Source organism: Saccopteryx bilineata, chromosome 4, assembly GCF_036850765.1.
Source record: "Saccopteryx bilineata isolate mSacBil1 chromosome 4, mSacBil1_pri_phased_curated, whole genome shotgun sequence".
NCBI classification, from domain to species: Eukaryota; Metazoa; Chordata; class Mammalia; order Chiroptera; family Emballonuridae; genus Saccopteryx; species Saccopteryx bilineata.
In genome coordinates, this window is record NC_089493.1 from 78,144,909 (window position 1) to 78,170,772 (window position 25,864).

A 25,864-nucleotide genomic window follows, 5' to 3' on the forward strand; every position below is an offset into this window, starting at 1 on the left:
AACACATTTTGAGCATTTGTTCAACAGATACTGTGCTAGGCTTCTCATGTAATTCACTCTAACAAGAGTGCTCTGTTATATTTTAGTAACTGTTTTGTTAAGGAGCTTAACTTATTTCACCTTATTCTTGCAGCATTCTCATAAGGACGGTGATAGAATCTTTATTTGTAGATTATAATTATTTACCTAAGGTCACAAAGCTAGTAAATGACAGAACTTGGATTTGAGCCTAGCACTATGTACTGTAAAACTCAAGTTCTTTTCACTACACCTTGCAGCCTCACAAAATAAATATCAACAAAACTTTCTCTGAAGCCTAGCCTAAAACACCAATCGGATATCCAGTGGTAGTCAGCCTGGTCCCTACCACCCACTAGTGGGCGTTCCAGCTTTCATGGTGGGCGGTAGCAGAGCAACCAGACGGCACCACAATTACAAACTAATGGACTAACTGTTGACCAGTCAAGATCAGGACAGTGGTCAGACTCTGTTACAGGGTATTTGTATTGGGACCACACCCCACCTCTTTCGCGACCACCTGCCCCGCATCCTCGAGCGGCCATGTACCTGACCCCAGGTTCACACTCGCCACCCAATCCGGCGGGCAGTTTATGACCGCTACTGTCGCCCAAAAACTAGCAGTTCATCGTTTTATTACCCTGTAAACATAAATTCAGCGGTGGTGGATATGAAAACCTATGGCAAAATAAAAAAATGCCGATCTTATATCCAAATATGTGGAAAATGGTATTCAGTTTATTGATACCTTTCCCTGCCTCATATCTTGTGAAATCAGGATTTAGTGTTGTTAATCATATTCTGACAAAAGAATGAAACCGCCTGAATATTTCCAAAAGGGGAGAACTTCGTTTGTTCCTCACAAAAATTGAACCGGATATTCAATATTTAGTTTCCCAGCATCAGCCTCAAGGATCCCACTAATAATTCAGTTAACTAATGTAAGTTCTATGTATGCAAAGTATAAATAAAAAGGTAGATTTAACTATAGTAAGTTGTTTTATAAAGATTTATTTTGCCAAAGTTAGCGAAAATCCGACATAAAGCACTTAGTACTTGGTAAATAGTTATTATATGCTTTAACTTGCTGTAACTCTGCTTTATAAATTTTATAAAGTAAAGTTACTTCCCTACTTTATAAATCACCATTACTGTGGAACCGGTGGGCAGTTAGAAAATTTTACTACTAACAGAGATACAAAAGTGGGCGATAGGTATAAAAAGGTTGACTACCCCTGAATTCCCTTCATTTACAAATAATTATTGAGCTCCATTTTCTCAGTCATTCGTGGTAGATATTTTGCAGTCATATCTTATTTTTTACTCTTTTCCCATATACTTATTTATTTATTTAAAAAATTTTTTTTATACAGGGACAGAGATAGAGTCAGAGAGAGGAATAGATGCCAGATGAGCCTGCGCTCAAGCTGGCGACCTCGGGGTCTTGAACCTGGGTCCTCCGCATTCCAGTCCGACGCTCTATCTTCTGCGCCACCGCCTGGTCAGGTCCATATACTTATTTATTCACCACTTCTTCCTGAAACACAGCTTTTAAATCAGTTAGAAATAGCCAGAAATTCTTTAATGTCTTCTAATGGTTTCCAGAATAAAGTCTTAATTCTTCTGGAATTTGTAGTTCACCATAGCCTCACCTTATTTGCTATTTAATATAACTGTAGCTCAGCTTTTAATAATTTTGTTGGTACTAATAGAAGCTCTTTTAGTCTGCCTCAGGAAATTTTCATTCTTTCAAACCAATGCATTCTAACCTTTGAGTAGCCCTTTCCAGTTGTTAAAAGTTTGGTATTTCATACTGAACTCTGTTTCTATAGCTTACATTCTGTAGTTCTGTGTTTCCCTTTGTGCATTCAGAACAACTTCAATTCTCATTTAACTTGAAGACAGCAGGCATATCTGCCAAGTCTTCACTAGGTTAAGTTGCATTAGTTTCTTTTACTATATTCATTTCATATTTAAAATTCCTTCTAAATTACTGTCCTGTTTTAGTTGAATGTACACCAGTTAAGGTACATGTCAAGAAATGAGTAAAGATCTTCGCTGTTGTGAACAATGCTGCCATAAACATGGGGGTGCATTTCTTCTTTTGGAACAGTTCTATGGTGTTCTTAGGGTATATTCCTAAAAGTGGGATAGCTGGGTCAAAAGGCAGTTCAATTTTTAATATTTTGAGGAATCTCCATACTGTTTTCCACAGTGGCTGCACCAGTCTGCATTCCCACCAGCAGTGCAGGAGGGTTCCCTTTTCTCCACATCCTCGCCAGCACTTATTCTGTGTTGTTTTGTTAATGAGTGCCATTCTGACTGGTGTGAGGTGATATCTCATTGTGGTTTTAATTTGCATTTCTCTAATGATTAGTGATGTTGAGCATTTTTTCATATGCCTATTGGCCATCTGTATGTCCTCTTTGGAGAAGTGTCTGTTCGTTTCCAAGTGTCTGTCAGTGGATGAGTGGATTAAAAAGCCTTGGTACATATATACTTTGGAATACTACTGAGCCATAAGAAATGATGACATCAGATCATTTACAATAACACGGATAGACCTTGATAACATTATACGGAGTGAAATAAGTAAATCAGAAAAAACTAAGAACTATATGAATCCATACATAGATGGGACATAAAAATGAGACTCAGAGACATGGACAAGAATGTGATGGTAACGGGGGGTAGGGTGGGGTGGGGAGGGGGCAAAGAAGAAGAGAGGGGGTAGGTGTAGGGGGAGGGGAGGAGCACAAAGAAAACCAGATAGAAGGTGATGGAAGACAATTTGACTTTGGGTGAGGGGTATGCAACATAATCAAATGTAAAAATAATCTGGTGATGTTTTCTCTGAACATATGTACCCTGATTTATCAATGTCACTGCATTAAAATTAATAAAAATAAGATTAAAAAAAAGAAAAGAAATGAGTACAGTACTCTGGGTTCTGCCTAGAAAAAGGAAAGGATTATTATACAGTGATCATTTTATGTAATAAACCTCTATTTTAGTTTCATTTGCATTCACTCTATGGAAGGTATTGTTGGGATACTTTGTTTCTCACTTGCCAATTCAGTGTAGAAATGAAACTTAGAGAAGAGACTCTGGTTCTATTAAGTGAGTATTATCCTTTCCCTTCCTATTTCTGGAAAGGATAGCAGATTTTCAAACCAAAGCACTCCCTTTCCTATTCTGTCCTTACTATTCTTCTTCTTCTTCTACTGCTTTTGCCACCTATTTTTATCTACATACTCCTTTTCTTTTCCTTTCTTTCATTATTCTTTTCTCTTTACTTATCCCTTACATCTTCTCTCCTTGATAGGTCTGCTGCAGTGAGTGGTCAGGCATGAGCTATGTGAGATTACTAAAAACTAAATACAAATTCTCTAGAACAGCACTTCCCAAATTTTAATATGGATGCAAATCATTTGGGCAGCTATTTAAAATGCAGATTATTGGTCAGTAGGTCTGACTAGAGCCTAATAGTGTGCATTTCTAAAGAACAATCAGGTAGTGCTGATGCTTCTGGTTTGGGTACTATACTTTGAATAAAGTGCTCTAGAGCAAACTTTGATAACATTTGTTCATTGTAACAGATTCTAAACTTTAGACTTTTCTACCTTTATTTTAAAAGAGAGATTTAGAAAGGTAATTAGTGTATTCCAAAGTTATTTCTTTGATAAGGTCCTGATTATATTTTTAATGTAATTCAGCATACTAATGGCTATCTAAAGAATGGGGAAATTAATCTAAATAAAAAAATATTTTTCCTTGTTGCAAATCTTTGTTGCCTTGTCTATGTTCCTACATTATTTCCTTTGTATTTAATCTTGTTTTACTTTTGGTGCTTAACATTGGATTGCAGTATCCAGTATACATATCTATTTTCCCCACTATAGTTAGTACCTCAAAGACAGTATGTCTTGTTCATGTTTATGTTCCTAATTTCTGGTGTTTAACTGGAATTGATTTGGATTGACTGAGTGCAAAATAATTTTTTTTAATTAATTAATTAATTTATTTATTTTTACAGAGACAGAGAGTCAAAGAGAGAGATAGGGAAAGACAGGAATGGAGAGAGATGAGAAGCATCAATCATTAGTTTTTCTTGCGACACCTTAGTTGTTCATTGATTGCTTTCTCATATGTGCCTTGACTGGGGGCCTTCAGCAGACCGAGTAACTGCTTGCTCAAGCCAGCGACCTTAGGTCCAAGCTGGTAAGCTTTGCTCAAACCAGATGAGCCCGCGCTCAAGCTGGCAACCTCAGGGTCTTGAACCTGGGTCCTCCACATCCCAGTTCAACACTCTATCCCAGGGGTCCCTAAACTACGGCCCGCGGGCCACATGCGGCCCCGTGAGGCCATTTATCCAGCCCCCGCCACACTTCCAGAAGGGGCACCTCTTTCATTGGTGGTCAGTGAGAGGAGCACATTGACCATCTCATTAGCCAAAAGCAGGCCCATAGTTCCCATTGAAATACTGGTCAGTTTGTTGATTTAAATTTACTTGTTCTTTATTTTAAATATTGTATTTGTTCCCATTTTGTTTTTTTACTTTAAAATAAGATATGTGCAGTGTGCATAGGGATTTGTTCATAGTTTTTTTTTTATAGTCCGGCCCTCCAACGGTCTGAGAGACAGTGAACTGGCCCCCTATGTAAGAAGTTTGGGGACCCCTGCTCTATCCACTACACCACCGCCTGATGTTGCCAAAATAATTTTTAATAATTATTTAGATTTCTTCCTGAGAAGTCATTTCATGATAAATATTGTTCTCATTGAATGTGAAACCAGTTCCATATCTCCTGATCCTCTCTCTCCCACTTCTTTTCCCCAACTGTAGTATATTGATTGTGCTTCAATCAGGTAGCAGGAATAAATAGCTCTGGAGAACCAGTGCAGAAGTTCACAAATCTTTAATCATTATACATTGAGCAGCAACAGCAAAGTTGGTAAATCCTCTTGGACCAAACTACTATTGATATATGTGTTGCAAATTTTCTCTAATTCTTATGATTGCATGTCTTTGGGCAGGGGGAGTGTAATTTTAGTGCACAATAAGTATTTTATAGTTTACAAAATATTTTTAAATAGTTTATCTGCACCAATAGCATACATCCTACACATGCAGTTTTTACATACATTTTGAGGCTGAAGGCAATTTTCATTGGCATTTTGGGTTAAGGGTATAAGTAGTCTCAGAAAATCAATACTGTGGTTATCCAGTTGTGATAGGCTAATTTGCTTCTGGGTTCATTTAATCAGAGCTAACTTCTGAGTGAAGTTGGGATTAGCTTTGATATCTGCGACTTGTGGAGCATTCACATTTTGCTGGTATAATTCTAGCTCTGCCAGAATGTCTAATGGTAAGTAATTAGAATACATAATATTGATGAATCACTATTGTTTATAGCCCTGAGAACCTTAAACTATCTCAAAACAGTGAAGTGAAATAATTCTTTATCTCTTAAATTACAGGTATATCCTAATCAGCAAGCCCACAGTATGGACAGAGAAATTAAGAATGCAGTTCCTTGAAGGTTTTCGATCCTTTTTGAAGATTCTTACCTGTATGCAGGTATGATATAATTCTGTACATTAGTCAGTAAGATAAATTTATCTTTAATATTTTTAAATCAAATTTTGGTTTTATTTGAGGAAGAATATAACAAAGTAGAAATAAACACTGCCCCACTGTCCTGCTTTAATAGGTCTTTCCATATACCTTAGTTAACACTGCTATTGCTGTTAATGTTATTAAATGTTTACCATGTACTGTAGTAAGCACTTTACAGGCATTATCTCTTTTTGAGCCTCATAGCAATCTTACGAGGTAGTTACTATCCCACCCCCTTTTTTTTATTTCTACGGGAAGTGAAACTTAGAAATCATTAGATCAGGGTCACACGGCTAGAAAGTGACAGAGCTAGGATTTGAATCCCTGCATTCTGACCTAGGATAATAGCCATGTTAAAAAGCTGTGCATAAAAAAAAAAAAAAAAAAAAAGCTATGCATATAATGACTGAATCCTGACAGTGTTATATTTTGCTAATAGAAGAGTGAAAAAGAGGGACCATATGTGTATGTTAACCACTATTCTTACAGGGAATGGAAGAAATCAGAAGACAAGTTGGACAGCACATAGAAGTGGATCCTGATTGGGAGGCTGCCATTGCAATACAAATGCAATTGAAGAATATTTTACTCATGTTCCAAGAGTGGTGTGCTTGTGATGTAAGTAAAATTGTTAGTAGGAGCAGTGCCTTTTTAAGTACTCTAGTGGTTATTAATAGTATAATTTTATGTTGCCACTTCCTTGATGTAAAGTTTTATTATTTAAGTAGTTTCTTATATATTTGAACTTGTCTCAGTAAATTTAGGAGAAAAATTCAGTTTTTTACACTTAATTAGAAAATGTTCTCTCTGTAGTAGTTTCATTTAGCTGAGGAATAGAGCATCCTAGTCTATTCACTGACTAAGTTTCTCTGTATCTTTTCTATTGCTCTCTTCTTTTTATCTCTTTTGTAAAACTAATGTCTCTACCTAGGCTTTGTCCCAACCTGTTTTTTTTTCCTGGTATTTGCTTCCTCAGTTATCTCCTCTGGTATTTACCACTGTTTCACTCATCTGTCTGTAAACACATAGGACTCCCCTATTAAAAACAACAAAAATAAAAGTCCCCGTACTGGTCTTTACTACCTCTGTAAAGTGTATTCTAGCTCTCTTTGTCCTCTTCTGCTCCACCACTAACAATTAGTGACAGTCATGCTCTCTTTTTTTTTAACATTGATTTTACAGAAAGAGGAAAGAGAGGGGGGAGTAAGAGGTATCTCATAGTTGCTTCACTTTAGTTGTTAGTTGATTGTTTGTTGTATGTGCCTTGACCAGGCAAGCCCAGGATTTTGAACCAGCGACCTCACCATTCCAGGTCGATGCTTTATCCACCATGCCACCACAGGCCAGGCGATAGTCATTCTTATAGACACAAAAGACCTTAATCTAGCACAGTAGCTTTATAGAACAATAAAGACAGGAAATAGGCCCTGGCCGGTTGGCTCAGTGGTGGAGCGTCGGCCTGGCATGCAGAAGTCCCGGGTTTGATTCCTGGCCAGGGCACACAGGAGAGGCGCCCATCTGCTTCTCCACCCCTAACCCCCCTCCTTCCTCTCAGACTCTCTCTTCCCCTCCTGCAGCCGAGGCTCTATTGGAGCAAAGATGGCCCGGGCGCTGGAGATGGCTCCTTGGCCTCTGCCCCAGGCGCTAGAGTGGCTCTGGTCGCAACAGAGTGACGCCCCGGAGGGGCAGAGCATCGCCCCTGGTGGGCGTGCCGGGTGGATCCCAGTCGGGCGCATGCGGGAGTCTGTCTGACTGTCTCTCCCCGTTTCCAGCTTCAGAAAAATACAAAAAAAAAAAAAAAGACAGGAAATACTGTCCAAGAACTGGTCACAGCACATATTTTTTTTCCTCCCTTTAGTCTTATGGAGGGCATGCATAATTTTTGGAGATGAGGTCAAAGTATCTATTGTTCATCTTGACATCTGCCAGACCTGAAGTCATCTATGTCAACTATTGTCACTCTTTAGCTTCTAAACCAGTATTTAGAGTCTGGCTTCTGCCCTTACCAATAAATAGGAACTACTTTTGAAAAAATTTCAAAGGATCTATTTGGTAACCAAATTCAGAGGTCTTTTCTAAGTCCCCATCTTTCTTAAAATGTCTAATAACATTGTATTCTGTTGAGTATCTTAGTCTTTTTGAAACTTTCCCTCTAATTTTCACAAACCTACATTATCCTAATATTTCTATTGACAACCCATTTCAGTCAGTGATGGCTTTTTTTTTTCTCCAGTTCCTTCTACCTACTAAATGAGGCACTTCCCAATACTGTCTTTCTTACAGAACTTTTATTTCTGCCACAACAATTAACTTTATGTAGAGCTGACTCTCCCACGCTATAATGTCACTTCTCTTTGTGCTAGACTTTCCTGCTTAGATCTTAAATTTATATTTCAAATTTAGAATATAATAGATTTGCCATCATTTCCTTCTACTTACAGCTTGTGGTTTTACTTCTTGACTGCCCTTGTTCTGTTAATGAAACTATGGTTCATACATTCATCCATACAAGAAATCTTAGAGCCATTGCATTCTCTGTGTTCAGTTGTTATCAGATTTTTGACAAGAATAAAAGTTCTGTGTTCACATAAGATTGGGAAATGCTAGGTTGAACAAGTTCAAATAGGATTTTTTTTAAGCCACTGAATATCTCAAACCCTTAGTTAATGGACTAATTTCTAAGAGAGATAGTTCATGTGATCATAGTGTTCCTTTTTCTTCTCTTTTTTTTTGTATTTAGTGAAAGGAAGGGAGTCAGAGACAGACTCCTATATGCTCCCCAATTGGGATCCACCTGGCAAGCCTACTAGCGGGCGATGCTCTGCCGATCTGGGGCCCTTGCTCTATTGCATTGCAACCAGAGCCATTTTTTAGTGCCTGAGATGGAGGCCATGGAGCCATCCTCAGTGCCTGGGGTCAGCTCACTCAAATCGAGTCATGGCTGTAGGAGGGGAGGAGAACAGAGAGAGAGAAAGACAAGCGAGAGGGGGAAGTGTAGAGAAGCAGATGGGCGCTTCTCCTGTGTGCCCTGACTGGGAATCAAACCCAGGACATCTACATGCCTGGCCGATGCTCTATCACTGAGCCAACTGGGCAGGGCCACTATTTTTTTTTAAGACAGAAGAGAAACACTGTCTTAAAAAGTGACCATTGACTTCTCTTTCCCTGTCATCCTCACCTAGATTTGATTCTTCCTTCTCCTAAATATATTTTATAATCCTAACATTTCTTATGGATTCGTTCTTTTTTTGCCCCCACTCTAGTTGATCACCTTACACTTAACCTTTGTAGTAATCTTCCTATTGGTTTCCTAACATTACTCTCTCTACTCTGTTGACACCCATTAATTCTTCTTAAGTAGTAAGTGACCGTTATTATGTTTCAGACACCATAAATATATTCACATGCACGTTTCCAGTTTAATCGCTCATTAATTCTATCCATAAACCCTTTGATTTATCTAGTTTTTATTCCTCTCTACTACCTGAACAGGACTTGTACTTCCCCTTATTTCTCTTTGTTTAGGCTGTATCTCTGCTTACAATGCCACCATTTTCTCATCTTTCCCCTTACTTAAATTCTGCATATTCTTTCAATCCCACTCAATTGTTTTTAATTCTTTTTCCCCCCTCTTATTGTAATTAGTTGCTACCATCTACATGATAATGGTCCTTACAATTTTTTACCTTGACTGAGAGTGTGTGCATGTGTGTCTATCTGTCTTATATTTCATACTGGCTTGCAGATTTTGTGGAGGAAGTCCTGAGAATACATAGAATAATTTTGTGCTGGTATTTTGTAAATATTTATTGAATAATATGGTAAGGTAGATAATTTGTCAATTTATTTGCATTTTTCTTTTAGGAAGAACTTTTACTAGTGGCTTATAAAGAATGTCACAAAGCTGTGATGAGGTGTAGTACAAGTTTTATGTCTAGTAGCAAGACAGTAGTGCAGTTGTGTGGTCATACTTTGGAAACTAAGTCCTACAGGGTATCTGAAGATCTTGTAAGCATACACCTTCCACTCTCTCGGACTCTTGCTGGTGAGTGTTTGTTTTTTGCATGTTTCTATCAGCTTTGTTTCCTAGATATTTGGAGTAGTGGGACTATTTCTATTTTTATTCTATGTTCAGTATGTACAGACATGCTCAGGTTAGATACTGCAGTTAGGATCTGTTACTATCACTGCCCTTCAAAGAGCTTTGACTAAACATCTAAGCGTGCTTGCTTTCCCTGGCCTTTTGTGGTCCTGGTCAATTAATGTATATACACTTAAGGACTACTTGATAACTCATCTCCCACCTAAATTTTATTATAGTAAAATCTTGTTGCTAGTTTTGAACCTCTTTTCTGCCTAATTACACCAGTGTGTTGTTGATGTCAGTTTTTTTCACAACTAAAAGGAAAAGATCATAAATTATCTTTATTCATTCTTTGATTTGCATTTCCATGTAAACTGGCCCTGTCAGGTTTTTTTTTTTTAAAAAAAGAACAACTTTGTAGAAGTGTATATATTTTAATCATGGTAAAATATACATAACATAAAATTAACCACTTAAAATGTTCAGATCTGTGGCATTAAGTACATTGTTTTGTGTAGCATCACCAACATCCATAGCTGGAATTTTTTTCCCCTTCCCAAACTCAAATTCTGTCCCCATTCAACGTAACTGCTCATTCCCTGCTCCCTACAGTCCCGGGCAACCACCATTCCACTTTCTGTCTCTATGACTTGACTTCTCCAGGTACCTCATGTAAGTGAAATCATACATTTATCCTTTTATAACTGACGTATTTCACTCAGCATAATGTCCTTAAAGTTTATGTGGTAGCATATATCAGAATTTTCTTCCTTTCTAAAGCTGAATAATATTCTAAAATATGTATGTATCACATTTTGTTTATCCCTTTATCCAGCAATGGGTGCTTCTGTTGTTTTCACCTTTTCATCATTGTAAATAATGTTGATATGAACATGAGTGTACAAATATCTGCCTTTTAAATTTTTTTGAGGAACTGCCATACTGTTTCTCATGGCAACTGCACCATTTTATAGTCCTGTCAATAATGCACAAGGATTCCAGTTTCTCCACATCCTCATCAACGGTTACTTTTTTTTTGATAGCCATCCTAATGAATATGAAATGATATCTCATTGTGGTTTTGATTTGCATTTCTCCTGTGATTTGTGATATTGAGCATCTTTTCCTGGGCTTATTGGCCATGTGTATATCTTCCTTGCAGAAATGTCTGTTCAAGTCCTTGGTCTATTTTTTAAAGAGATTTTATTTATTGATTTTTTTTTTTTTTTTTTTTTTTTTTTTACACAGAGACAGAAAGTGAGTCAGAGAGAGGGATAGACAGGGACAGACAGACAGGAACAGAGAGAGATGAGAAGCATCAATCATTAGTTTTTCATTGCATGTTGCAACACCTTAGTTGTTCATTGATTGCTCTCTCATATGTGCCTTGGCCGCGGGCCTTCAGCAGACCGAGCAACCCCTTGCTGGAGCCAGCAACCTTGGGTTCAAGCTGGTGAGCCTAGCTCATACCAGATGAGCCTACGCTCAAGCTGGCGACCTCGGGGTCTCGAACCTGGGTCCTCCACATCCCAGTCCGACGCTCTATCCACTGCACCACCGCCCAGTCAGGCCTTGGTCTATTTTTTAATCAGATTTTTTGTTGTTGGGTTATTGGATTTCTTTATATATTTTGAGTGTTAACTGCTTATTAGCTACATAATCTGTAAATTTTTTCTCACATTCTTTGGGTTGCCTTTTCACTCTGTTGATAGTGTCCTTTGGTGCTCAAAAGGTTTTAATTTTGATATAGTCTAATTTATTTTTTCTTTGCTTACTTGTGCTTTTAGTGTTATATCCAAGAAATTATTGCCAAATCCAATGCCATGAAGCTTTTTCCCTATGTTTTTTTCTAAGAATTTTATAATTTTAGCTCCTAAGTTTAGGTCTTAGCTTTGTTTCTTGTTAATTTTTATATATTATATAATTGACATGTTATTTTATGTTTCTTCTATTTTTTATTTATTTTTTTTAGTGAGAGAGACAGAAAGAGAGAGAGATGAGAACCATCAACTTTTAGTTGTGGCTCCTTAGTTGTTCATTGATTGTTCCTCATATATGCCTTGACCAAGGTGCTCCAACCGAGTCAGTGAACCCTTTCCCAAGCCAGTGATCATAGGGTCATGTCTGATTCCATGCTCAAGCCAGTGACCCCCGCAGTCCAGCTGGTGAGCCCATGCTCAAACCGGCAATCTCAGGGTTTTGAACCTGGGTCCTCAGCATCCCAGGCTGACACTCTAGTCATTGTGCCACCACCTGGTCAGGCACTTTTATTTTTATAAAAAGTGCTTAGATAAGTTTTTATTTCTTTTGATGCTTGCTTATGAACAAAATAAGCATATCCTGAGAAACAGCATATTGTTATTTTTAAGTGAGAAGAGGGGAGACAGAGAGACAGACTCCCACTTGCACCATGACTAGGATCCACCCAGCAAACCCCCTATGGGGTGATATTCTGCCCATCTGGGGCCATGCCAGGCAACCAAGCTATTTTTAGTGCCTCTGTCAGAGGCTCCAAGGAACCATCCTCAGCATCTGGAGCCAACTTATTGGGGCCAGTTGAGCCATGGCTGTAGGAGGGGGGGGGAGTGGAGGGGTGGAGAAGCAGATGGTGTGCTTCTCCTATGTGTCCTAACTGGGAATCAAACCCAGGACATCCATACACCAGGCTGACGCTCTGCCACTGAGCCATTCTTCCACAGCCTTTTTTTTTTTTTTTTCTTTTTACAGAGACAGAGTCAGAGAAAGGGATAGACAGGGACAGACAGACAGGAACGGAGAGAGATGAGAAGCATCTATCATTAGTTTTTCGTTGCAACACCTTAGTTGTTCATTTATTGCTTTCTCATATGTGCCTTGACTGTGGGGCTACAGCAGACCAAGTAACCCCTTGCTCAAGCCAGCGACCTTGGGTCCAAGCTGGTGAGCTTTGCTCAAACCAGAGTAGCCTGCGCCCAAGCTGGCGACCTCAGGGTCTCGAACCTGGGTCCTCTGCATCCCAGTCCAATGCTCTGTCCACTCCGCCATCGCCTGGTCAGGCCATATTATTTTTAATGTGTAAGCATGCCTTAACAGTGTAGGGTCTTAAATAGATATATTAGTAACACTTTCAAAATTAGAAATCAAAAGTTTACATTCTGAGGTGTCATTTCTAAACTCAGTAAATGTATATTTAAATCTCACATACTATATTTCTATACTTGACGAGTTAACTAAGAAACAGATTTAACTGGACTTACAGTGTTCTCATTTTTCTTTTTTCTTTTTTTAACCTTTAGGTCTTCATGTGCGTTTAAGTAAGCTGGGCACAATTGCAAGACTCCATGAATTTGTACCTTTTGTAAGTGACTATATTAAGTGTTGATTTGCTTATATCCTATTCTAAACCCCTCTTGGTTGATGAATGGAAAGAAAAATAATATTTTGAAACCCACCTGAATAATTTCCATTTAGTAATTTTACATCTGTATATAGTACATTGAAATCTACAAGAGTCCAATGTACTATGCATAGTACATTGAAATTGACCTCACTCTGTTCCAGGAGGACTTTCAAGTAGAGGTTCTAGTGGAATATCCTTTGCGTTGTCTGGTACTGGTTGCCCAGGTTGTTGCTGAGATGTGGCGAAGAAATGGGCTCTCCCTCATTAGCCAGGTATGGCAAGGCCACTTATTCACATTTATGAATGTGTTCATTTTCTGATTTTTAAAAAATATCATTTTACCTTGTGTCCTTGGATTTTGCTGAGTATAGGTTGTCCCTGGGTTACAAACGAGATAGGTTCTGTAGGTTTGAAAATGCTTAAATATTTATATGTATAGAAAGGTAAAAATAAATACTATGTTAAGACAAACATCTGTCCTAAGTTGCTTTTAATAGGTAAATGTACCTGTTCCAACTTACATACAAATTCAACTTAAAACAAACTTGCAGCCTGACCTGTGTTGGTGCAGTGGATAAAGTGTCAACCTGGAATGCTGAGGTCAACACTTCAAAACTCCGAGCTTGCCGGGTCAAGGCACATGCAAGAAGCAACTACCATGAGTTAATACTTCCGCCCCTGCCCCATTTCTCTCTCTCTCTAAAATCAATAAATAAAATCTTTGTAAAAAAGAGGTTCACAAACCTATAGAACCTATCTCATTTGCAACTTGTGGACTGCCTGTATTTGCTTTCAGTATATTCTTGTATAAGCTGAGAAGTGAAAGTTATAGTGACCATGTAGACATATCTCCTTTTATCCTATTGAGTCAATGATTAGGTAAAAGTCAGTAGTACTACCAGAAACCTGCCCATTAACACAGGTCTTTTCAGAATATTACCTTAGTTGGGGACCTGTAGTCTTCCTACCACCTTTCTTGATTGATGACTACCATACAATTTTTCCTTCTGTTTTAGAGCAGATAAAAGAGAAGTGCATTTCCTAAAAGGTGTTGAAATAGAAATTGTTACATTACCACTTAGGAGGAAAATGGTGTTATGATTGAATGTAGAAATTGGTTTACTTTTACTGAAGTGGGTATTATGCACTTAGGGAAAATAGATTTTTTTGCTATATATGTTGAGAGTTATAACTAATACAGAACATTTTAACTCTGAAATATTTTTATGCCACATTTTTCTCTCTTTATCCTCACAAATTCCTTAAAATGATTTGTAGATTTATAACTTATTTTTTGCCACTAAGATGTTCTTGGGGTTTCTAGTTTAGAGAAAGGCTTTTGTTTTTGTTTTTGTTTTTTTAGAGAAAGATTTAAGAATAGTTTATATTGAGGATTCTGTTTGAAATGAAGTTATTCTTATAGCTTCTATTCTACCTTTTATTTTATAGGTGTTTTATTACCAAGATGTTAAGTGCAGAGAAGAAATGTATGATAAAGATATCATCATGCTTCAGGTAATATTTAAATTACTTCTACTGTTTATGTCTTAGCCTTCCTTCTTAGATTCCTTGTAATAAAAGATTTATAATTATTTTTAACTTAGTTACTTAAAATTTTATCACTATTTAAATATGGTTTTATATTTTAGAAATGGAAGGGACTACTGCATTATCTTCTGCAGACTTTATAATTATTCTGGAAACAAAATGTTTTTCATTTATTACACAAGAACTGTGATGCTGTATGTTTTTCACAGATTGGTGCATCTTTAATGGACCCCAACAAGTTCTTATTACTGATACTTCAGAGGTATGAACTTGCTGATGCTTTTAACAAGACTATATCCACAAAAGACCAGGTAAGCAACAGAAACTGAGATGTCAGTTAATTGTTAACAATTCTGATTTTATTCAAGATTTTTATTCTTCATGTATATCTGCAAAAATCACACATATACAGTGTGTCCATAAAGTCATGGTGCACTTTTGATCAGTCACAGGAGAGCAACAAAAAACGATAGAAATGTGAAATCTGCACCAAGTAAAAGGAAAACCTTCCCAGTTTCATACCTATTCAGTGCGGTTCGATGCGGGCTCACGCACAGATTTTTTTAGGGCTCCTTAGGTAGCTATCCCGTATAGCCTCTACAGACTCGTCACTGACTGATGGCCTACCAGAACGGGGTTTTTCCACCAAACTGCCAGTTTCCTTCAACTGCTTATCCCACCAAGTAATGTTATTTCTATGTGGTGGCACTTCATTATAAACGCGCCAATATTCACGTTGCATTTTGGTCACAGATTTGAATTTAGTGAGCCACAGGATGCATTGAACTTTCCTCTGTATCGTCCACATCTCAACTGTCATGGCCGTGGGCTGCTCCGCTGTATACATGGTGTTACATCATCATCTGCGCATGCGCACATGTTGCCACATCATCCTACAGAAACTGGGAGGGTTTTCCTTTTACTTGGTGCAGATTTCACATTTCTGTCATCTTTTGTTGCTTTCCTGTGACCGGTCAAAAGTGCACCATGACTTTACGGACACACTGTATTTAACATGCGTATATATTTATGTATACATATGTATTTCCCCATGTATAGTACACACCCCTTTTTTTTTTCCAACAAATTGGGGTCTAAAAACTGGGTGCGTCTTAAACAGTGGTTGTAGATTTTTTTACTTGCATTTCTTGCTTTTTTGCACTTGTTGTCTTTGTGTACATTGTTTCATACTTGTTACCGGTATATTACACTAGGTTATCTTTTGCCATGTTCTGCCCAGAAATGGTTCAGTTAAGATTTTCGTACAGTTTTGAATTCAAGTTAAAAGTGATCCAGTTTGCAAAAGTTAGTTGAAATCATTCTGCTGAATGTAAGTTTTGTCCTCCTCCAACTGAGAAACCAATCTGAGACTGGCTACAGGAAGAAGAAACCCTACTGAAAATGCCACAGCAGAAGAAGGCCATGAGAGGGAAGTCAGCAAAATGGCCCAATTTAGAGAGGGAATTGAAGATATGGATTGAAGAGCAAAGGACAATTGCAATTCCTGTGTCCACAAAGATGGTACAGCATGAGGCAAGAAGAATTGCTGATAAAAAAGAAGTTACTGATTTCAAAGGAGGACACAACTGGTGCTTCAGATTCATGAAACAGAATGGACTAAGCATGCGTATATGCACCAGACTTGCCCAAAAGATGCCTAAAAGCTATGAGTAGAAGGTCCTTGAATTTCATCTTTTAGTCCAGCCTTTTTATACCTTCTGCCCACTTTTGTATCTCTGTTAGTAGTAAAATTTTCTGACCACCCACCAGTTCCACAGTAATGGTGATTTATAAAGTAGGGAAATAACTTTATAAAATTTATACAGCAAGTTAAAGTATATAATAATAATTACTTACCAAGTACTTTATGTCAGATTTTCGCTGTTTGGCAGAATAAATCTTTATAAAACAACTTACTATAGTTAAATCTGTCTTTTTATTTATACTTTGGTTGCTCCGCTACCGCCTACCTTGAAAGCTGGAACGCCCACGGGTGGGCGATAGGGACCAGGTTGACTACCACTGGTAGTCTTTCAATGTCAGAAGACGCATCAGTTTGAGTTCGGACAGATTGCAAATATGGACAAAGTCCCCCTTCAGTTTGATGTTCCAAGTAACAGAACTGTTGATAAGCGGGTGAAAACTGTGAAGACAGGTGGACATGAAAAGAGCCATTATACAGTTGTTCTAGCTTGCTGTGCCAACGGAACCAAGCTGCATCCTATGCTGACTTTCAAATGCAAAACAATGCCAACAGAAGACATGCTTGAGAAGTGATTGTCCACTTTCATGACAGAGGTTGAGTGGAGTACCTGAGTGAAAAGATCCTGGGATAATATCAAGATTGAGATAGTTGTCAAGTCATTTAAGAAGTGTGGCATTTCAAATGCCATAGATGGAACTGAAGACAAGGCAATATGAAAACAGTGATTCGTCATCAGACACAGATGAGGACAAGCTAATGGATGGGAGTTTTGACAGTGATGAGGAGTTGTATGAATTTTATGAGTTCAATAACATTATATAATACATTTTTTTTTCAAATTTCCCAAAATTTTAGTATATGTGCTGCCAAAGCGAGCACACGGCCCCAAAATTAAGGTACATCTTATACATGGGGGAATATGGTAGTTTTACACTGTCTGAATGCATTATACTTTAGTCTCTTATTGCTGAAGAGCTTTCTTAGATTTTTGGTCTTATAAACATCTTTGTACCTCTTGCCTAGTTATTTTGTTAAGATAAATTCTTGGGGCACAAAGAAAACTAGATAGAAGGTGACAGAGGACAGTCTGGGTGATGGGTATGCAACATAATTGAAAGACAAGATAACCTGGACTTGTTATCTTTGAATATATGTATCCTGATTTATTGATGTCGCCCCATTAAAAAAATAAAATTTAAAAAGAGAAAAAAAAAGATAAATTCTTTAAGTCGATTTGCTGGAAAAAACTGGGCTTTTTCTTAAGACTCTTAATATATATTGTCACATTTTTCTCAGAAAAGTTACTTTGGTTTAAGCTTTCTCTAGCAGTATATTATATCTGTAATGGCACTTTTTTTTTTGCCTTCTTGGATTTTATTTACTAAAGTATATATTTAGATGATCTCAATTACCTTTTACTATCACACTGCATATAATTTGGCACCCACCAAAACAAACTGCCAAAAAGCCTAAAAATGTGAGCTTCCTTTGAAAATATAAAACAATAACAGCGATAAAGAGAGAACCTGTGTATAGTGAATAAATATACCTGTGTATAGTGAATTTCAAAAATGATAACTACAAAGTAGCACACTTAAATTACATATAAATAAAGTAAGAATTGGTGAAACAGTAATTGGCTCCCTTTTTAACAGTAATACCTATTGACCTTAGTGGGCCAAGAAGCCAAATTGAGTGTATATAAGGTTCTTATATACCAAATAGAAAATAAACTTCCACAATTTTTATTGATAGAATTAAGAATTGATATTAATTGATTCAAGGTTTTGTAGTACAAGTGTATTAATGAAAAGAATGAATTGGAAATGGTAAGAACATCAAGATGGCGGCTGCCAGGAACAGAGGGGATTGTGGTGCTTGTAATATAATAACTGCAAAGGGAAACTGGGCACATGGTGCATGGACAGACTCCCACATTGCCAAGGACATGCTCCTGCAGCCTGATCCCAAGACCCCAGAAGAAAGAGCTACCTCCACCAAGAAGTATAATATGCAGGTAGAATTCTACGAGCTATATCCAGATGCAAGCATTAATTGTGGAACTTACCCCAAGTTCCCCAATTGCTCACAGTACAAGAGGGAGCCATGGTATGACTGGGATCATCCAGACCTGAGATCGAAATGGGGTAAACCCATTCACTGGGCCCTAGGTATTTGTACCAGGAACTGTGTGGATGCATCCCCACACCTGTTTCTTGGAATCTCATGTCTAAGCACCACTTTGGTTTCGTGGCCTTCATGGTGTTCATATTTTGGGTAGGGGAGACTTATTTCTCCTACCGAACTGTGGGACCAAAGCAGTATCCTTATAATAATCAGTACGTAGAACAAGGCAGTGAGCCTTCCAAAGATCCTGAGCCCCTGGTTTACTATGAGATCTGAGGAGGCTTCATGTGCTCTGCACCCCCAACTGACTCTCATTTCTAGAGATTTAACCTTAATGAAATCCCTGATAAAACTTAGTGCTGTGTAAAAAATGAGAGAGAAAAATTTTTTCTTGTTGGTGTAACATGTTACTTGAAGCTCAGTGCTAGTGTTCCCTGTCATCCAACTGATTGTACATTCTGTAAAAATTATTCCTAGCCACTGTGGTCATACAAAAAACAAGCTTTTGGCTGGATTTTACCCACTGACTAGATTTCTGATCACTGGGCTAGATGCTTGGGAAAAGACCAGCAAATCACTGTCCATGAAAGAGCAACTAATAGTTAACCAGTAATATCCCTTGGTTTCAGCCCTGGCCGATTGGCTCAGTGGTAGAGCGTCGGCCTGGCGTGCAGAAGTCCCGGGTTTGATTCCCGGCCAGGGCACACAGGAGAGGCGCCCATCTGCTTCTCCACCCCTCCCCCTCTCCTTCCTCTCTGTCTCTCTCTTCCCCTCCCGCAGCCGAGGCTCCATTGGAGCAAAGATGGCCCGGGTGCTGGGGATGGCTCCTTGGCCTCTGCCCCAGGCGCTAGAGTGGCTCTGGTCACAGCAGAGCGACGCCCCAGAGGGGCAGAGCGTTGCCCCCTGGTGGGCATGCCGGGTGGATCCTGGTCGGGCGCATGCGGGAGTTTGTCTGACTGTCTCTCCCCATTTCTAGCTTCAGAAAAATACAAAAATAAAAAAAATAAAAATAAAAAAAATCTTAAAAAAAAATGTCCCTTGGTTTCTACTTTGCATGTGTTGGTCCTGGGTCCTAGTATTAGGATAGATGGCACTGTTATTTTTTATTTTATTTTATTGATTTTAGAGAGAGGAGAAAGAGAGAGACAGGAACATTGATCTATGACAATATGTGCCCTAACAGGGTGAACTGGCTACCTCTGCACTTCCAGACAATGCTCTAACCAACCTAGCTATCTAGCCAGGGCATGGTACTGATATTTTTTTATTTTTGATTGACAGGTGAAAGATAGTCTTTCGTTTTCATTTGTAGTTCTTTAATTATCAGTGCAGTTGACCTTGTTTCATGATCGTTGGCCTTTCCCCCCCCCCCTTTTGTTAGTGAATTATCTGTTCCTATCCTTGGCCCTTTTTCTGTTTTTGTAAAAGTTCTTTATTTAGTATATTTAGTAAGGTTATTAATTCTTCATTTATTGTATTTGTTATATTTTTCATAGTTTATAATTTGTTTCATAGAGTTTTGTCACATCTTCACTGTTTTAATATTTGATACCAGCTTATAAAGTAGCTCTTGATTCAATCAGAGCTACTGATTCAGATAGTGAAATACATTATTTTATTCCTTCAAGTTATAAGTCACTTGTAAAGGGCCAAAAAATAGGATATACCCTGGCTGGATCGTTCTTTTGGTTACAGCACTGTCCCCATACACCAAGGTTGCAGGTTTGATCCCCAGTCAGGGCCCATATAAGAATCAACCAATGAATACATAAATAAGTGGAACAACAAAAGAATGTTTCTCTCTCTCTTTTTTCCTCTCTAACATTTCTCTCTCTAAAATTAAATTTAAAAAAAAGAATAGGGTATAAAATACAAAGCTACTTTTTAGTCATGTTTTAATACATAGTGAAAATGAATATCTAATTTACAACAGTGTTTAAGGAGAACTGTGTTAGGAAAGGGTACTCTCACCATAATGTGCCTCACCAACCCAGGTAAGAAGGAAGCCAGTAGTGGAGGAAAAGGTAAAGATTAGAATTAGTTTGTTGGTTTAAGGATATATGAGGGATAATTAATACAATAATAGTATTTAACAGTTGTTATTGAGTTCTTGTTACATTCATTAGGTATTAGGAACCTTGTTTAATTTGAAATGTCAAAAAGGGGATTATTCACTTCCTAATTCTCTGTGCTGTGGTCTGAAAGGAAATACTGGACCAGCAGGACCATGAGTCTGATCCAAAAATGTATGTTGTATCAAGGTTTTTGGTTCTTATATGACTAATTTATTGTTTTTTGATTCTGTAGGATTTGATTAAACAATATAATACATTAATAGAAGAAATGCTTCAAGTCCTCATCTATATTGTGGGTAAGATTAAAACATGTTTTGAAATAGAACATGATTTACTTTTTGGAGAGAACATTAATAAGAGCTATAATTTATCATTTTGCTCTTCTCCCAAATAAAGAACATTTTTTAATGTGACTAATGTTATTTAATATGTTTAGAAACCCACCTTTAAAAAAAGCTCAGCTATTATGTCTTTACTTTTTAATATCGATTTATAATTATTTAGACTTGTTTATAGAGGTCTGGGATATATTTATCGTATAGATGTAGATAAAAAATAACTATACATTGAGTACTAAATTTTTTATATATATATAAATTTCAATGTAACATAGGTCTAATTAAAATATTTTTTCATTGTGTCATCCTATTAATTTACTCTGCAAATATTGGCCATGATTTTACTTTTGTATGTTCTATGTTATAGTATCTGTTGATTTTACCAGATTAGTAAAAGTTCTTGACTTCTCATTCTGGGTCTTATTTCTTAACTTTGCTGCAGCAAACTGCTCTGTATTACTAGTACCTAGTGAGGATTGTAACCATTAGCTAAATCTGAAAACATAGGTTCATTTTACTTGTTTGTAAGAGCTAGTTGCTGGACAAACTGCTTATGTCAACAGGAAGTGTGGTAAGCCTTTGTTGCTAAGTGAGATGTAAATCTTCCAGGTATAACTCTTCTCCAGAATATTCTCTAAGAAACTGATGGAAAAAATGGAATTAAAACGTGTAAAGATTTTTAAAGTTAATGATATACTTTATTAAGTTATAAAAACTTGAGGACAGTTTTTATATTTGCTCTTGGAATGCTTTATAATAAAATACTTTTGCTGTTTTATATTTTTACTATTTTATTACTGCTATTATTTTGCTTTTATTGTGTGTACTTAAATTTATTGGGTTTTTTGTCCTTATGTGATTGGATTTTTAGTTAATAATTGTTATATTCCTAAATTCATTAATTTTAGAAGTCAACATTAAAAACATATATATATATACACACATACACGGGATCCTTCAGCTATGACATAGTTCTGTTCCTATGATAGAGACATAACCCGAATTTTGGTGTAAGTCGAAACACACCCTAGCCTAAGTCACTTACCTATCCTAACACTGTTGTAAAATCATAATCTAGAACATAAAAATACAACTAAGCCGCAGAAAAAGAATACTGCGTATTCTCCCACTACTCTCAACCAAACTATTCTAGTTCACCCACGTAATCTGTAAGTACGATGCTAGCGGCATAGCCAAAACAGTCAGGTCTCAATTTTTTAAAGTTTTTATGGAGTGAGCATCCTAAATTCAAAACATATGTCAAGACTTTTTGTAACCTGAGGATCTTCTGTTTGTGTGTGTGTGTGTATATATATATCTATATATCTATATCTATATATAGAGAGAGAGGGAGGGAGGGAGACATACACAGAACCTTTGATTTTATAATGTAGAAAACATTAAAAAGTAGAAAAAGATTCAGATTAGGAATCAGAAGATCTAGTCCTGGCCTTGCTATCAACTGTCAAGAGCATCCCATTTACATTCTTTGAGTCTCAAATTCCTGATTTATAAAACGTGAAGGTAATCTACATGAGCTCTATGGTTTCTTCTAACACTGAAGTTCTAAAGAATACTGTTTTGGTGAGGAAAAAGAAAATTTCGAAGCGCTTTACAAATATAAAGAGAAATGAGTCTGTTGAAATAAATCCATTTAACAAAAAGTCATTCTCTTGCTATTTTTTAGAATTCATCAAGCCTTTTAGGCAAAAGATTACTGTCTTTGTAATATGATATCTTTGTAATATGATATGTTGTAGATATAATAGTACTTAGTACACGTGTTAGAGTATTGAAAATCAGTAGTGACAAAGCCAGATACTGTAAGCCTTCTTGAGGCAATGGGAATTAGATGCTGCTATTAACACCAATAATTTTCTATTCAATTTAGCTATTTTCTTTCTCCATTTTGTAGTTTATTGAGATGGAAAATGGACACCTAATTATGTGGGCATTTTTGCAACACGTCATTCCTGATACATATTATTGTTTTGACATTTTTAAGTATTTTGTTTTTCAGTTTTCACTTTGTTCTTTCTTAAATAACAATGAAAGACAAAATTGAGGAAGATCTTGAAAGAAAAGCTATTATTCAATGATGGCCACTGCTCATTCAATGCCATCTGCCTTGTTTTCTGGATTAGAAACACATGCTAATTTAATTGAGGGGCCTTATTTAATGTGTGAGTATGTGTATGTATATGTATGTGTGTGTGTAAAGAAAGGAGAAGGCCTATGTTCATTAGATCTCTTCATTTTTCTTCTTCCTTTCAGCAAATAGACTTCTGTTCAGTTTTAGGAACATGTTCAATAATTTCAATGCCTCTCTTATAGACTTAATTTAATGCAATGTTCTGTGTGTAAGGTCTCCTGGTTGGTAGAGATTTAAATAGAAAGCAATTAATTGTTTTACTTTTGTTTTCATTGTTTGTATTAGGAGAGCGTTATGTACCTGGAGTGGGAAATGTGACCAAAGAAGAGGTCACAATGAGAGAAATTATTCACTTGCTTTGTATTGAACCCATGCCACACAGTGCCATTGCCAAAAATTTACCCGAGAATGTAAGACTGATTTTGTTTTTTACTTCATTTACCTCAAGATTAATTAGAAGCTTCTTCAAAGTCTTAGGAAAATTTGTTTAGCAAGTTTTGCAATTGTAAAATTGTCACCATTAATTTTTTAATGGTATAAAACTTTTAAGTCTGGGCTTTTGGGCATTAAGAAACATTTAGAAACATTGTAGCTATTTAGGGACATTTGGGGTCCCCAAACTTTTTATATAGGGGGCCAGTTCACTGTCCCTCAGACCGTTGGAGGGCCACCACATACAGTGCTCTTCTCACTGACCACCAGTGAAAGAGGTGCCCCTTCCGGAAGTGTGGCGGGGCCAGATAAATGGCCTCAGGGGGCTACATGCGGCCCGCGGGCCATAGTTTGGGGACACCTGTTTAGAGCAAGACACTCCTTGACTTTTTTATTTAAAATAAGATTTTTTTTAGAGGAAAGGGGGGGCTACCTAAAATACTGAGATTATTTGGGTGGAATGTTAGTTTGGATTGTCTGAGAAGCAAATGTCAAAACAAAACATTTAAGATTTTATTATGAACAGTGCCTAGGAGAGAAAATGGTGAGGAAGCTGAGAAAGACTTGGGGAGGGCAGCCAACAGACTATGATGCAAGTCTGACTCCAGGTAAAGCAAAGAGAGAAGGAAATTAGATAGATGTATCCTAGACTGCTTAGTGGTCTAAACAAGGTTTGATGCCTTTCCATGTCTCCCAGAGTGAGCCTGTATTACTATCTATTCCCTCAGACTGGAGGTGTGTAGGGTGCCTTATCAGGGCTGCCACAGATGATATTTATGTCCATATATATATATATATATATATAGTGATATTTAAGTAATAGTTCTAAAGATTATGAGTCATTTTTTTCCTCGAGATTTAATTATGAATTGTAACAGTGATTCTTAAAAGAAAATCAGACTTATCTACACTATCAGGGCTTTCCAGAGAAGTAGAATAAAAATAAGCTTTGACTGACTGTTGGTCATTTTCTTCCCAAATTATTTGTATCTCTTTTCCAGTTTCATTTTTTAAATTAATTTATTTTTAAAGTACAGTTGACATACAATATTGTATTAGTTTCATGTGTACAACATAGTGACTAGACATTTATATACCTTACAAAGTGATCTTTCTGATAAGCCTAGTTTCAGTTTCATTATTAACTAATTCTTAAACTGTATTCATTTGGTATATCATAAGTTTTGCTTACCCATTAATCAATTTTATAATTATGAATACATTTTAAAATCAATTTACTTAATTTTCCTTAGCATCTTTCTAAGCAATAATATAAGTGAAATAACAGGTTTGATGTTCTGGATTATTTTTTTATCCTGAATACATATTTTAGAAAGTGAATAACTTCAAATTTTTTAAAATATATCACTGTGTGCCACCTAAAGTAATTTCACATACTGCTAGTAATGTACATACCGCACTTTATTGAAAATATTCTTCAGGGTATACCCAACTTTTCACTGCTTACCCCAAGTACGTGTTTTGTTCTGCTTTAAAAGGAGTCTTTCTTAATTTTTGCAAGACTAGGAATCTATCATCTTTAACTAGGTCCTTATCCTGATTTTAAATGACTTTATTAAAAAAATTCTTGTTGAAAGAAAAGTTTAGGCCAATTAAGAAAGTAAACAAAACTGTAATATAATTGCAAAAACCTGAATACATCTGGACATTACATAAATGTTTTGCTGTAGGTCCCATTTACTTTGTTACCTTGATTTTAGGAATTAGTACATCATGGACATGTGCTTAAATGGTGTGGATGATGAACATACTACAGAAAGAGAAGTTCTTGTTTTCTTTAAAGTGTGTGTGTGTGTGTGTGTGTGTGTGTGTGTGTGTGTGTGTGTGTATACGTGCATGAGGGCAAACTTAGATGAAATTTCTTCCTTAAGCAATTTATACCTAAGTCTTATCTCAAGAAATTGTTCCCTCCAAACAAAGCTAATTGGATTTAGACCTAATTTTTATATTAGAAATGGATTTTTTATTTATTTATAAAATCTATTTTAGTTCACAGTAAGAGAAGAAAAAGTCATTACATGAGGTAAAAATAACAAAAATATTGTTTCAACAGGAAAATAATGAAACTGGCTTAGAGAATGTCATAAACAAAGTGGCCACATTTAAGTAAGTACTTAATGGTTATGCTTACTATGAGAGTAGATGATCTTTGTTCTTGTACCTTGGATACTTTATAGAAGCTCTAAAATTCATGCCTAAACTCCCAAGAGATGAGTACAGATTAAAAGGAGAATGAGGGATACAAAATAAGCACTTAGCACATCTTTGTTAAAGAAATGAGTATTTTGGGCAGATGAATGAGAAATACCAGTATGTGTGATATTAAGTGACTTAGCACATAACAAAACTTTTCCCATAAAAGAAA

General features: G+C 36.8%; 1 protein-coding gene and 1 pseudogene across 3 annotated transcripts in view; both read left to right on the forward strand.

Moving 5' to 3' along the window:
* The window catches only part of UBR1 (ubiquitin protein ligase E3 component n-recognin 1), a 181,514-nt gene that overhangs the window by 66,259 nt on the left and 89,391 nt on the right, over positions 1-25,864 (forward strand). For all 3 annotated transcript variants that reach the window (XR_010731307.1, XM_066276885.1, XM_066276886.1), the window contains exons 13-22: positions 5,500-5,599; positions 6,128-6,256; positions 9,503-9,683; positions 12,998-13,059; positions 13,263-13,373; positions 14,551-14,616; positions 14,859-14,960; positions 20,789-20,852; positions 23,332-23,456; positions 25,553-25,605. Coding sequence is in view for 2 of the 3 variants with exons in the window: in XM_066276885.1 (XP_066132982.1) it covers positions 5,500-5,599; positions 6,128-6,256; positions 9,503-9,683; positions 12,998-13,059; positions 13,263-13,373; positions 14,551-14,616; positions 14,859-14,960; positions 20,789-20,852; positions 23,332-23,456; positions 25,553-25,605 (993 nt within the window). In the remaining variant the exon portion in view is untranslated. The remainder of the gene's footprint in view (positions 1-5,499; positions 5,600-6,127; positions 6,257-9,502; positions 9,684-12,997; positions 13,060-13,262; positions 13,374-14,550; positions 14,617-14,858; positions 14,961-20,788; positions 20,853-23,331; positions 23,457-25,552; positions 25,606-25,864) is intronic.
* LOC136333912 (NADH dehydrogenase [ubiquinone] 1 beta subcomplex subunit 8, mitochondrial pseudogene) lies at positions 18,198-18,757 on the forward strand (annotated as a pseudogene).